The 15146-nt window shown below is 42.7% G+C and overlaps 2 protein-coding genes across 2 annotated transcripts in view; one reads left to right on the top strand and one right to left on the bottom strand.

Moving 5' to 3' along the window:
• The window catches only part of LOC119428584 (metalloproteinase inhibitor 3), a gene marked incomplete at its 3' end in the record, with an annotated part of 17280 nt that extends 15420 nt beyond the window's left edge, over positions 1–1860 (bottom strand). The window contains 1 exon segment of the mRNA XM_037696268.1: positions 1656–1860. Within this exon segment, the coding sequence (XP_037552196.1) occupies positions 1656–1788 (133 nt within the window).
• The window catches only part of LOC119428577 (synapsin-3), a 108852-nt gene that overhangs the window by 66580 nt on the left and 27126 nt on the right, over positions 1–15146 (top strand). The gene's annotated exons all lie outside the window — the stretch shown is intronic.

Raw genomic sequence — 15146 nt, 5'->3', positions numbered from 1 at the left:
TGGAGCCAAGCTGGGCTCTGTTTAAAACCTGGAGCCAAGCTGGGCTCCGTTTAAAACCTGGAGCCAAGCTGGGCTCCTTTTACCAGAGAAAAATGACGCAGGCTGCTGTGAGCTAGTAACGCTAACTGCGATCAACGCAAATAAAAACGTGTTTAAAGACGTTTAATTAGAGGCTCTGCAGAGAAAATGTGTTTACTGGTTTGAGGCGAGTACGAAAGTGAGACGTTAGAGAAAAAACACTCGTCGTTCAAATTCCTCCGTTTAATAACCTGCAGGATTTGATTTGTAGATTTTCAGTGACAAACGGGGAAAGTTCGGTGAGTTCTGGAGGAAATATGAACGTTTTTAAATCGTAAATGTTTAATTAAATACGTTTAAATTATCTGTTTAACCAGAAATGATGGGGAAAAAAAAGACAAAAATCTGCATAAAACACTAATTTGTGCTTTTTTTAAATGTGAAACTTAACGATTTAATTCAAATCCAGCTCAGATAAATGAAGCTGATTCAGTCGATCAGCAGCAGGTTCGTGTGAACGCACGAGTGCCGTTTGGTTCGGGTCCGTCTGAAGGACCCGGGTCAGCCCAGATCACCCCCGCTCCCTGCTGGGTACTTTTCCAGGTTTATTGAGACGTCGTTCTGGTGTGCGGGTCTGCGCTCGACGTAAACAAAGAGTCTGACGGAACCACGTGGAGGTTTGACCCACGTCAGGCGGCTGCAGTCTGGAGCTTCAACGGGTTTTGGTTGTTTTCCAACGTAAACAAACACACGTGGGAGTTGGCAACGGGTCGCAGATTCTGCAAGGACACTTTAACCTTTAAGTTTTTTATTTTACGTTTCAGACTGTGTGGGTTTTATTTTCAGTCCAGACTCCAGCCCTTTAAAACATTTCATCAGTTTCACTACAACTCGCCTCGTCGTTTCATAAAAACTCCGAAGGCTTAGTGTTCATCCACAAACCGCGTATCTTCTGACGTGTTAGGGCTCAGAGCATGTGTTGTGGATGACTCTCAGCTACTACCACAAAAAAAAACGAGCTCAATGTGTTTAATTGGTTGCAGCCATTTTTTTGTGTAGGCTGAGTTCGATTAGCTGTGGCAGCCATCTTGAATTGGGTTGACTCCAAATTTAAAACGGTTGTAGATGCTAATCGATTGATCACTTCCTGGAAGTTTCATTCAAATCTGTTCCGTGGTTTAAGAGATATTTTGCTAACAGACAAACAAGAATGACTCCCAATAATTAAAGGTAAGGTTTTGAATGCAGAGCATGAGCAACCTGCAAGTCCTCCAACTACAGGCTGGGCGTCAGTCTCAGCTACTACCACACAACATTTCAGCTCAATATCTTTAAAATTGTCTAAGTTATGGTTATTATTATGTTATTTAAGGGCGGGTGGCTGTAGCGGCCTTGTTGATTTGAGTTCACTCCAACGGTTAATCAGCTGTAGATCTGCGTCCAATACTTACTTCTTGAAAGTTTCATTAAAATTTATTTTGTAGATTTTGAGATATTTTGCTAACAGACAAACTGAAATAAAGATGAATGGAGAATTTCAGTTTTGCGCTCAGATAAATAAAGTTAATCTGGAGCTCGCATGTTGATTCAAAGTTGAAACTCTTTGTGAGAAAACAGCAGCTGAAGGATGAACTCACCGATGTCGGAGTTGCAGAAGGCGTCCTGCGGGTGCGTCAGCGCGCACGAGCAGCCCTCCGCGAGCCGAGGAAGCTGCAGGCCGCTGAGCACGAACAGCAGGCCGACCAGGTGCTGCTGGAACACGGGCTGCATGTCTCCAAAGTCCCGCTGTGCGTTCGCCTCGGCTGCGGTGAAGAATTCAAACGTATAAACTCCGGTTCTGACGACTGCCGCTGCGTCTTTGGACCCGTTCTGCTCCAGGAGGGAGAAACGGCTGCTTTTATAGAGGAGGAGGACACGCCCCCCTGACACGTCAGCCAATCAGAGCGCAGCATGAGGCTTCTCGGAAATGAAGATGACATCGCTGCTTCATCTGTTTTTCCCTCAAACTGACCATTTATTTATTTGTTTATTTATTTATTTAAAGGATGAGACGCTGGGTAAAACTACGGACCTGTTCAGTTTTATTTACTTTCTCCAAAAACATTTAAAAATAACAAGATTGAAAATGACTAAAACCGGGAAAAAAAAAAAAAAGATTCTTACAGGAAGAGCACATGTTTATGTGACCACGTGCTGAAAATGCTACAGAAGTCACATGAAAGACGGGCGATAATGTAAATGATCGTCTGGATGTGGGTGTTAGCAAAATATCATGATCTTTTGGAGGGATTTTAATAAAACTAACCACTGGATGCACCGCCACAACTGATTAACTTTTAGTCCAACTAAGTCAAGATGGCTGCCACAGCTAAGCGTTTTTAGTAAACACAAAAATAGCTGCAACTCTGTCAGTTGTTCAGATATTGAGCTAAAACTTGGAGTGGTAGTAGCCGAGAGTCGCTCACAGCTCATACTCTGAGCGTGACGTCGGTGGATTTACGGCTCTTTGGAAGGGAGCCTGCTCTCCTCGAGTCATTTCGTTCAGTTTTGAATGGTTTGTCCCGTCACTGTGTGCATTAAAAACAAGCTCGGTGTCTCTCTGAGGAGTAAACACGAGGACGACAAAACAGCTGTAAAAGCTAAAGGTTGCAGAACGCAAGCTAAAAGCTATAAGTGGAATGCTAAACACTAAAAAGATCAAAACACCAGCCAAAATATCAAAGAAGCAAATGGTTGCTAAAATAGCAACAAGCTAGCTCACAGCTAAAAATAATAAAATGGTTGCTGATAGCTAAACGTAGCATAAGACTTGCTAAAATCTCAAAGTAACAAGCTAACTAAAGACAGCAAAGGGGTAGCTAAAAGAAAAACTTATTTAAAAGTGAATGAAAGTAGCAAACGGCTATTTTAAAGTTAAGTAATAAGTGTTGTCCTCTGCTTCGTGTCAGCAGGAGTTTTATTGAAATGTAGAACCCTATGAAGGTTTACCCATCAAGCCGATGGGAAGAGATTTTAAAATAAAGACTTTTGGACCCACTGGACAGATGTGAATGAGATCTCACATTAATCACTGGGTGTTCATTAACACCTGATTAACTCCTGGAGTCAACCCTGTTCAAGATGGCCGCCACAGCTAATCGATGGTAGCAAACACTAAAGCAGCTTTGCTCGGACCGGAGTCAAATGTGCGTCCATCTGTCCGGCAGCTGAAGCTTGGACCGATCTGGGTCCAACAGGACTATGGTCCCAAACACAGTTGATCTACAACAGATCAGGTCAAGAAGAACAGAACCAAGGTGCTGCACCGGTCCAGTCAGAGTCCAGAACCTCAGCCTGACTGAAACTCTGTGGTGGACCTTCAGTAAGTTGAGCAGAAACCAACGATGGAAAGAGAGGTCCAGATCTTCTGAGGTGACGTCGACTGGCGGTTCCGTGAAACTGGAACGGAGATGTGGGCTGTGCAGCAGCGCCGGACCCCCCTCCCTCAGTGACCGTCGCTCCTGAAGGTTCTTATTTCTCCAACTTCCGGCTTGTCGGGAGAATGAAAAGTATTTCCTGTGAGTCAGCTCTGCTCTGTTCCGACTACGCAGGGCTTCTCCGGCACACGAAGAGGGCCGGCCCGCTTCAATCCGGACCTTTTTTTTTCTATAATTGGACTTTTTCAGATGAAGTCCTCTGGGCTCGATGCTGAGCTTACGGGACGCTGGCCTACTTTGGCGACATCGTTTCCAGAGGGTCTTGTTTATTTCAAGTGATTTTGACAGACTGAGAGACCCAGAACCAGATTTATAACCCATTTCTGACAGGAAACTGCAAGTACAACATGCATGTACTGTACGTGAACCATATATATATATATATATATATATATATATATATATATATTATTGTTCTATTAACACAAGTTGGACTTAAAAAGCAGCAACAACAAATAAAAACATTAAACTTCAGGAAATGGAGGAAAGAAATCGATGAAGATTTTTTAAACATCATTTTGAATTCTGTGGCAGCGACACATCTTAAAAAGTTGTGGTAGTTGTTCATTGTTTCTCATACCGTTATACAAGCAGGGCGCCCCACTCTGTCAACAGAACCAAGTGTCCTGCCTATCGAACCGACCCCCCCCCAACAATAACTGCCAGCACTGCCGTAGTCTTAATCTGGTGGTGTGTCATACAGATGTGCTAGCTAAAAAAATAGAGGTAGTGTTCCAATTCCCTCATGCTGAGCCCCCCCCCCCCCCCCCCCCACACACACACACCTTGAGAAACTTTCGGGATAAACGGTGCTCAACACGCAACACAGACGTGTGTCCACCCCCCACCTCCCCATCAACAAAAAACACGGAAGAGATGAGTGCCCTGCCATGGCAAGTGATGTAGGGGAACCACTGTAACTAAGTACCGAATTTGTCGTTATATAAGTCGGGGGGGGGGGGGGGTTGCATAATTTACATGCCCTGCAACTTATACGCCAAAGCGACGTATTTATGGATTTTTTCACATTCGTATAAACCAATTTTTTGCTGAGTTATAACCGTTTTCATTCATTCTGACTGAAATCATTAAACACTACCATTTTCAGTCACTAGATGGCACTCGAGCAGTATGGCATGCCGTTGTATCATGTAATAGGTAAATGTGGCTATTAATGATACAATCAGCTTGCCATCGCCTGCCACTGTCCTCCGGGATCATGCCTGGAGCAACCGTCAAATCAGCTTCATTTCGCTGCACCGCCCCGGCGAAATGCAGCTGATTTGACCATTGAAGTAAATGTATTAAGTAAAAGCTCAACAGAGACGCACCTTTATTAGAATGTCGAGCAAACAAATAATTGTTTTTAAGTGTTATCTTGTTAAATAATTGTTAAAGTCCTCGCGTGCACGCTCCCGCCATTTGGCAGCCAATCGATTTTTGGCACAACACTGGACATTTCCGGGTTCTTATCGGTGACGCAGAATAGATGTGACGTATTTATGAATCTTTCACTTTATTAGACATATTTGAACTGATGCGACGTGTACGTCAGAAAATGCAGTAGGTTAATTAGCAACAGATAGGAAGAGGACTGGGTGTAAAAGAGCTCGTTAGAGAGGCTGAATCTATTAGAAGTAAAGATGGGCAGAGGTTCAGCAGTCTCAGATGAACTGTCTAAAAGTAGTGGAACAATTTCAAAATAATGTTCCTCAATGGAAAACTTAAAATATCTCATCATCTACGGTTTCCAGAATCTGTAGAAATATCTGAGCTCAAAGGAGAAGATCTTCGGGCCCTCAGGGGCCACTTCATTAAAACAGTTCTGGTTCTGTTCTGGGCTCGGGAAGACTTCCACAGATCAGTGTCCGTAAGCACAGTTCATCCACAGATGCTGCTTAAAGCTCTATCGTGCAAAGAAGAAGGCAGATGTGAACATCATCCAGAACCACTGCCGTCTTCTCTGGACCAGAGCTCGTTTCAAATGGAACGAGACAAAGTCCAGAACTGTTCTGCAGTCAGGTGATCCATGTTTTAAATTTTCATGAGTTTTATTTATTTATTTATTTATTTTTTTTTAAACCATGCCTTGTCTTGTGCACTAAAGAGGAAAAAGGACAGTCTGGACTCTTATTGGCACACACTTCGAAAGGCTGCCTCTCTGATTGTGTGGGGGTACATTAGTTTGTCTGATTATGGGCAGCTTGCACATCTGGAAAGGCTCCTTCAGTGCATTTAAGTACATACAAGTTTTAAAACTTTTGCTCTTTTCAATCAAACAAGTCCAAAAGATCCAAGACTGTTGAACAGTTGAGTTCTCCATGAGACCAGAATGGGACTACATTCCCTCCAAAACCCCCATCAACTGGTCTCCTCAAGTCCTGGACTTTCAGACTGTACTTTAAAGAGGAGGGGATGGTTCACAGAGGAACCTGTTGCTGCCATAAAATTCAAAATTACTTTCTTTCTCTTTAAAATGGTTTAATTTCTTAGTGAACGTCGTAAATTAAATGAATGCGATCCCAGCGTTGTCGTAATGTCCCGACACTCAAACCTCTGGGACAGAAATCGGGTGGACTTGCTTTGGTTTTTCCCATGACTGAATGCAGTTTCAGAGCCGCTCTCGACGTCTGTTTCGGGTTGTTGCTCTCAGTGGAAGAAGAAAAAATGTGGAGGCCTGGTGGAGATTCTGTCAGCAGTTCTTCACTGGTTTCCAACACGTCACTCATCTGTTGTGTAGTTAAGACATCAGAAACACAAACATGGCTCTGACCCATGTTACCACTCACAATGGGGACCCCCCCCCCCCCCCCGTAATAAAACCTGATGAACGGTCAGTAGCTTCCCACTCAGGCGGGCCAAACGTAACCACAGCACTCGCTGCTCAGACGTGAGCCCCCCCGCTCTGCTCCACTGAACATATTTGGTGTGTGTGCGGTCAGGAACCCCCCACAAAATGACTATGTTACATTACAGCATGAGACAACGAGACACCAGGCCTGACCATAAACACAGGCTCATGACAGCATGGAAACAGCTCCCTGGAATTCCTAAAGTCTGAGGGAATGCCTCAACGCCGAGTGCACTGCAGGAAAAATAGAACCTCTGTTGGACTCCAGACCGGGTCATCGTTAAGGTCCGACCTGGGCATTTTTAGGCCTGAGGTCTATATATCGCCTTTAGGACATCCGTGTCCGTCAATCGAATGATGCGTGTTCACCAAGACACGGACTTCCAAATATTTCTTTACAGGAGTCAAAGGTGTGTTCAGCTTGTTGTGCATTGTGTGTTGAGAGCTTTGTATGTTAGAAGTAAGATTTTAATTTATATTCTGAAATTGACAAAGAGCAAAGCTAAAACTGGACACATATGATCTCCTACCAGCTCTCAGTAAAACTCTGGTAACAATTTTGTTGGGGTTAAAAGACATATCCTGATCAAAAATAAACCAAAGCTTTTTAACATTAGAACCGGAGGCCAAATTTATGTCATCCAGAGGAAGTGAAAATAATGAAAAATGTATTCCTACGATGCTCAGGTCCTAAAATATCAACTTCTGTCTTGTCTGAGTTTAAAAGCAGAAAAGTAAGGGTCGTCCAGGTTTTTATGTCTTTAAGACATGCTTGTAGTCTAAGTAGCTGATTGGATTCATTGCGTTTCATGGACAAATACAGTATAACTGCGTATATCATCAGCATAACAATGAAAATGTATTCTATCCTGTTTAATTACTTTATCTAATAGAAGCATATATTAAGTAAAAAGTACTGGTCCAAGCACCGAACCCTGAGGAACTCCAAGACTAACTTTAGTGCATGAAGAAGAATCATTATTTACATTTACAAACAGGAATCTTTCGAATATGATTTAAACCACTTTAGATCCATTAAGGGTATTTTAATGAGTGGTTGTTGGAGCTCTAATTTATAAACTGTTGGAATACCCCCTTTGGGTCGGGGGAGGGAGGAGTCTTTGCCTCAAGGGGAGGGGTTCCAACTTTGAGGAAACTAAACTTTGAGGAGTTAATCACTGGATGTGCTTCTACAACTGATTAACTTTTGGAGTCAACTCAATTCAAGATGGACACCACAGCTAACTGACATAAGCAGTGTTTCCCCTACCATTATCCAAGGAGGGCGCCCCGCCCTGTCAACAGAACCAAGCGTCCTGCTTACCGAACTGTCCACCCTCCGCACGTCGATAACCGATGGCACTGCCATAGCGCTAAGCTAGTAGCGCGCAATACCGATGCGCTAGTTAAAAAGCTAGAGAGGTAGCGCCCCGTTTCCCTCACGATGAGCCGTTTCCTTCAACTCCCCCAGGTCGACAACTGTCGGCACAAACAGCGCACAACGCAGATGTGTCTACGTCTCCCCCCACCCTACTATAAAAATCATGGAAAACCTCAGTTAATCTGACAGATGATGAATTAAAAGTTGATGTGGTTTTAGCTGTGAGTCATCCTGAACACATATATATTGTGACGTTAGATTTTACTCTGTATTTTCAAAGTTTGACCAAATCGACCACAGCTCCGTTTCTCAACCAGAGATGATCTTAGTCTAAAACTCTGTTGTGAGAGGTGAAGGGTGACATGCATCACGGAAAGCGTTAAGTTCGTTCAGGCGACGCAGGCTTTTTTTCTGCTCAGAAACCCATAAAGGAGCTGTTTTTCCCAGAAGCCCGAGCTGTGACGGGAAGGTGTGCGTGGGAGAAGAAAGGACGGTGACCTGAAGAGGCTCGAGTGAGTCGGCAGCAGGTCAGAGGTCAGCAGGAAGCTGAGGTCACAGTGGAAGGGTGGAGGGTCTCTGCATGGGTTAAATCCAGAAATGACGCCACCATAGTGTCAAACATTGTCTGTTTGTGTGTTTTTTTTCTGAAAACAAATGTCGACTGAATGTTAGGTTTCATTCTGAACACTTTTAATTTCTACTCAGGAATCTGACACGGGAGGTCCAAATCAAAGGTCAAACCTGGTCAGTTATTACTAAAATGAATTAAAGCAGTTTGTAATTTTAATAGTGTACGCTCTTCACGCACACAAGTCCATTCTGAATCTTTGAACAAATCAATGACTTCATAGTCCCTGTAGGAATGCATACCACCTACCACTCTTCTCTTGAAAATGCTGGAGTTGTTGTGCTGTTGGTCAGAAGTTAAAAATAAACTTATGAGAAGATGTTTCCCTCAGTTCAGTAAACTGTGCATACATATTTAGAATGGTGTTGATACCTAGAGTCCAGGTACACCCCTCCCTGCCACCAGGCCTACTGTGCACCCAACCTTGACTTTTCTTCCCACAGTTGGTGGATCCACTTAAAAGCAGCTTCATGTAGACTTTTGTGCCATGGCTTGACCACCAGGATTTCACTGGCAGGTTCCCCCACCGGGCCTGGCTCCTGGAGTGTACCAGTTTCCATATTTTGAGTCGTGACTCTTTTTCTCATAGTCTTCTTTCATTGAGGGCTCAGCCTAAGCAATAAGGAGAGGAGTGTCTCCTCACCTAAAGGTAGTTGTGACATCCCAATAGGAGGCCTCCCAAATGTCTTATTCTAAATGCTTTCCATGTAATTTCTACTGGGAGGAGATCCCAGAGCATATCTTCATCAATTATGGAAGGAATGTATATCATCACTGTTCAGGGAACACCTTAGGATCCTCCAGAAGGAACTGTAATGTTGCTAAATAGAGGAATGTATGTATGGATCTATGGATGGAATGGATGGATGGAATGAATGAATGAATGAATGAATGAATGAATGAATGAATGAATGGATGGATGGATGATGTTGTATGGATGGATGGATCTATAGATGGAATGAATGGATGTATGTATGGATCTATGGATGGATGGATCTATAGATGGAATGAATGGCTGGATGGATGGATCTATAGATAGATGGATGGATGGATCTATAGATGGAATGAATGGCTGGATGGATGGATGTATGTATGGATCTATGGATGGATGGATCTATAGATAGATGGATGGATGGATCTATAGATGGAATGAATGGCTGGATGGATGGATGTATAGATAAATGGATGGATGGATCTATAGATGGGATGAATGGCTGGATGGATGGATCTATAGAAAAATGTATGTATGTATGTATGGATCTATGGATGGATGGATGGATGGTTCTTATGCCTTGGGGCTTGTTTTGATGAAAAAGATGTCAGTGGAAGGGTGGAGGGGCTCAGGGTGTGTAAATCTAGCGGTGACATCATTAGCTTCAGACACCAGCTTGACTTTTTCCAAACATTCTGAATGTTGGACTGTTTCACAGGAAACGAGCCAAACGGGTCAATGAGTCATTTAACCTTTGCATTAGGAAGAGTTATTATTTTAGGAGCAGCTTCAGTTGATTGTCTCTGCGGGCGGTGAAGAATTCTCCAGAAATAACCGTTATCAACTCGGATGAGTCATCAAGGTCCAAAGAACAGCTGTCGATTCAAACCACGTTCATTTACCAGAACATCTGCTTAACTTAAACTCCTTAAACCTTTACTTTTATGTTTATCACACCCGCAGCCGAAGATTATAAAGGAGCAACGTTGTTGTTTGCATGTGTGTGTGTGTGTGTGTCTGTATGGTTAGCAAATAGCTAAAAAGAAAAATTGGCTGTTAGCTACACTTTTCTTAACTTTCTCTCAATGTTTTACTAATGGTGACATTTAGCTACTGTTTTGCTAGTTGTAGCATTGTTGCTACAGTTTTGTTAATTGCAGCCTTTAACTGTTTTAGCTATGGCTATAGCTATCGTTGTCATTTTTTGCATTGAGCTGCAGTTTTGCTAATTCAAGCTTTTAGCTACAGTTTAGTTACATTAGCTTTTAGCTACAGTTTAGTTACATTAGATACAGTTTTGATCATTTTATTTTTAGCTGACTTTATTTAAACCTTCAACTGTGGTTTTGCTAATATTAGCCTTTAGCTGTTGTTATGTTATATATGCTGCTGTATCTACTGTTTTGTTAATAACTTTTAGCTGTGGTTATATTCTGATTTTATAAGTATTCGCTTTTATCAATGGTTATAGCTATAGTTTGTTTTTCACTGAGCTGCAGTTTTGCTAATTCAAGCTTTTAGCTGAAGTTTAGTTACATTTAGCTTTTAGCTACAGTTTTGATCATTTTATTTTTTAGCTGTGACTTTATTTAAACCTTCAACAATATTTTTGCTAATATTAGCTTTTAGCTATTATGTTATATGCTGCTGTATCTACTGTTTTATTAATATTAGCTTTTAGCTGCAGTTATTTTCTGTTTTCATCTACAGTTTTACAAGTATTAGCTTTTAGCTATGGTTTTAGCTATAGTTATCGTTTTTTGCATTGAGCTGCAGTTTTGCTAATTCAAGCTTTTAGCTACAGTTTTGATCATTTTATCTTTTAGCTGTGCCGTTATTGAGACCTTCAACTACGGTTTTGCTAATATTAGCTTTTAACTTTTATGTTATATGCTACTTTATCTACTGTTTTGTTAATATTAGCTTTTAGCTGTGGTTAATTTCTGCTATCTACAGTTTACAAAAATTATCTTTTAGCTCTTATGTACTTCATGCTTTTAGGCACAGTTTTGCTATTTTGAGCTTTTAACAGCAGTTTTGATTCATTTAGCTTTTATCTACACTTTTGATCATTTTAGTTTTTAGCTATGTTTTTTCATTTTCGCCCTCAGTTACAGTTTTGCTAATAGGCTTTAGCTGTGGTTATGTCATTTCCTTTTTTATCTACGGGTTTTCTAATATTAGCTTTTATTCATAGTTGTGGTAATTTCAGTTTTTAGCTACAGTTTTGCTCAATTGGGCTTTTAGCTACAGTTGTTCTAATTTTAGCTCTTTGTTTCAGTCGTGCCAGTTTTACATCTCAGGACAGCTGTAATAAACTCATAGTAAACGTCTACAGCTTTATCTGAAACGTGGCGGGTGATATGCATTCCTCCATGGCAGACTTGGCCTTCATGATATCCATTTATTGACTTCAAAGTGTTTTTGGAGGAACTTCAACTCCCACAGCTGCCCTCTAATATAACAGATATTTTGTGCCCATTAAACAAAATGTTCTCATCGATGAAGTTAAGTGTTTGTTTTGAACTCGCGCCGGAGTTTTCCCTTTTAAAAAACTGTTTTTCCGATGTGTCGGTCTTAGTGTGGGCGGCGATGAAGCGTCCTGCGGCGGCACCAGTGGGCGTGGGTCTCGTTGACCGTGAGTCGCTGCACAAACCACAGCAGGAGGGAAGTCATGCTGCGTTTATTTTTATAGTTGGAATCCCCCGTTAACCAGACCAGAGACTCTCCACAAACACTGCAGCACCGCTGGGAGACGGGGATCTGTTACACAATTCCTAGTGACGTTTACGTTGCTTCTAAAAGCGGGGCCTTCGTCCGTCCTGCAGGGGAACCTCTGCCTGTTATCTGAGTCATGCCACACACCCGGGGGTGTTTACTCTGTTTCTCCATGAGTTGGACCTTTTATTGCAACACACGTCTGTTTTGTTAGAGAAAAAAAGTTCCCGGGCTTGTTTTTATTTTCTTGAACTGACAATCCTGCAGAATAATGTTGGAGCAAACTCGCTTTGGGTGACCCAGCTGAACGTCGTCCTTCCTGTAGAGACGCTCGGCGACTTAATTCTTCCTCAAGTCGTGACTTTTTTGCTACGTTGAGTTTGTCCAATCCTTTTCCAGTCAGAAAAACGTGGATTGTTCTCTTTGGGTCGAGGGTGAGGTTCTGCCTCAAGTGGAGGAGTTCAAGTATCTCTGGGTTTTGTTCACGAGGGAGGGAAGAATGGAGCGTGAGATTGACAGATAGATTGGTGCAGCATCTGCAGTATTGTGGACTCTGTGCCGGTCCGTTGTGGTGAAGAAGGAGCTGAGCTGTAAGGCAAAGTTCTCTGTTTACCGGTCGGTCTACGTTCCTACCCTTACCTATTCATCCATTCAACCTTTATTTAGACAGATAAGTCACATTGAGCCTAGAAGACTCATTTACAAGTGAGACCTGTTTAGACAAACAAAAAGTAGTGAAACTGGACACATGTAGGAATTGGAGATGAAAAAATTCCTATCTGACTTTTTTTCTTCTTGGCTGAGAAGAAAAACTCTAAAGCCCCCAGTATACTCCTGCATACGTACGTCCACGCGCAGGTACGCGCGTACGTAGGCGGAGGGTTGAGACTTCATACTCGAGCGTCCACCCTGAGCGGCTGCAGAGCAGCTCCGCAGACGAGGGGCGTTTACCTTAGGGACAAATTGAGGTTGCCGATTGATAATTTCCTGACACGCCTACTGGATTGATTGACAGGTAAAAAAAAACAGAGCTGGCAGCCCCAGCCGCAGTGGTGTTCTGTGTTTATATGTTGTTAATAAAATATTATTTAAAAAAAAAAACAGGGAGCGCTGGCCCTGCAGCCCACACATCAGATCAGCCCACCAGGAAATCTCCAGACCCTCCCGCAGCCACACTGGACCTGATTTTAATTTGCTCGTGACAAATTCCTTCATTTCTCACCATTTCAGTCATGGCATCAACGGAGGAGGAAGAGATCACTTGCCTCTTGGCAAAAAAACAAAAGAAAAGGTCAGATCAGAAATTAAGAAAGGGAATTTTGGTGTCTCGTACAAAACTGTCCATCATTGGGCCGTTTGTGTGACACCACGCATGCGGTCGTAAAAATTGAGCTTTGCACGGACATGCCCTGCGGAGGTACGTGCGTACGGACGTACGCTGGAGTATACTGGGAGCTTAATATTAAAAAACACCTCGCACAAACAAGCACATAGCGACATAGACATTCCAAATTCAGATAAACACACAGTTGTTTTGGGGATAGGCAGAACTTAATGACATCTACCTTGAGTCTGTGTTGGTCCAAATGGTTCTGAAATGTCCAAATTACATGGCCACACTGATGGAACGTGACTGAGTAAAATCCCCAAGATATGTTCCATTCTGCCCAAAGCATTTGAGTCTGGGTACTCGAGGCATGAACTAAGCCATCATAAATGCAAGCAACGTGATCGGGTCCCAATTTGCTGCCGACGACTTCCTTGATCGTTGATAAAACCAGCAACGAGCCGAATCCAAAAAGCAGGAACCAGTTATCGAAAATCCAATTAAATATGCGTCCTTAAAATCCACAAATGGCAGCAGAGAGACACATCATCAAGTCTTCAAGTCGATGAGATATCCAGCTGGGTGCATGCCAACGGCAAATTGGCTCGCCTAAAGCCTGTCTTCTCTTCGAAGAAATGTTATCAATTGAGTTGAGGGACCCACTGATCATAATTGATCATAATTATGATATATAGCTGATCCATAATTATGGTTCGGAAGATATGCAAGAGAGGCTCAGAAGCAGTTTCACAGACAGACAGCAAAGCGGAGAGGGAGGAGAAGGGAGAAGCGTCCAACCTCGACAAGAGCAAGTGGTGGTCGTGAACTCTGGGTAGTGACTGAAAGAATGAGATTGTGGATACAGGAGGTTGCTGGACTTTCCTTTAGAGACAGGGTGAGAAGTTCAGTTATCAGGAGAGACTCGGAGTAGAACTGCTGCTCCTCCACATCGAGAGGAGCCAGTTGAGGTGGTTCGGACATCTGGTAAGGATGCTCCCTGGCCACCTCCCTTAGGAGGTGCTTCGGGTATGTCTGACTTGGAGGAGACCCCGGGGAAGACCCAGGACATGCTGGAGAGACTATGTCTCTCAGTTGGCCTGGGAACTCCTTGGAGTCCTCCCAGAAGAGCTGGAAGAGGTGGCTGTGGAAAGAGATGTCTGGACCTCCCTGCTCAAGATGCTGCCCCCAAGACCCAAGTCCAGAACAAGTGGAAGATGATGGATGGGTTGATTGACTGATTGATTTATTTTGTGTTTGGACAGTGACACAGAGAATCCTTTGATGTTAGGAAAATTTGGATTATTTTAATCCGGTTTCGATGGGTTTTGTTGTTGCTGCTACAGTGCAGATCCACTCAGTCCAGCTGCTGGCACAGCTGGAATAAATCCAGAGCAGCTGGTCCAGAACATCTTGCAGCTCGATGCATCCCCGCTCTCCTCCCTGTGTTCCGGGTCTTAACTGAAACCAGCAGCAGCGCTGACATTTGGACCGGACCCCGGTATGTGTTTTGTACGAGCACGCCCTTCCTTCCTTCACTGTTAGAGAAGATTCTGACGGGATCGGATCTTTTTCTGCTCCTTATCTGAAGCCCCGAACAGGAAATGTGCAGCTGTAATGTTTGGGGTGGGGGGTCCAGTTTCTGTCTTCAGTGTGACTGCTGACTCAGTTTTATGAGGCTTTTCATTCATTTTTATTTGTAGCTTTTACCATTTATAACATTTAACTCGATCAATGTATTTATTGTAAATGTATTAATATTTCCCATTAAGTCTTTAATTAATAAACATTGTTTTCTTTTAAATCTGCTTCCTCCGGCTGTATTTTTATTATTTTTTGTCTTTTTGTATTTCTATTAGCTTTTATTTAACATTTAACATTTTTAGCTTTTAGCTACAGGTTTTCCTTTTTTTAACTTTTAGCCCCTGGTTTTCCTTATTTTAGCTTTTAGCTACTGGTTTTTCTCACCTTTTAGCTTCAGATTTTCATTATTTTAGCTACAGATTTTCATTATTTTAGCTACTGGTTTTCCTTTTTT

The sequence above is a fragment of the Nematolebias whitei genome, chromosome 22, assembly GCF_014905685.2.
Source record: "Nematolebias whitei isolate Nwh7 chromosome 22, NemWhi1, whole genome shotgun sequence".
NCBI lineage: Eukaryota > Metazoa > Chordata > Actinopteri > Cyprinodontiformes > Rivulidae > Nematolebias > Nematolebias whitei.
The sequence above is the reverse complement of the archived record's forward strand: the minus strand, read 5'-3'. Positions and strand labels throughout refer to the sequence as shown.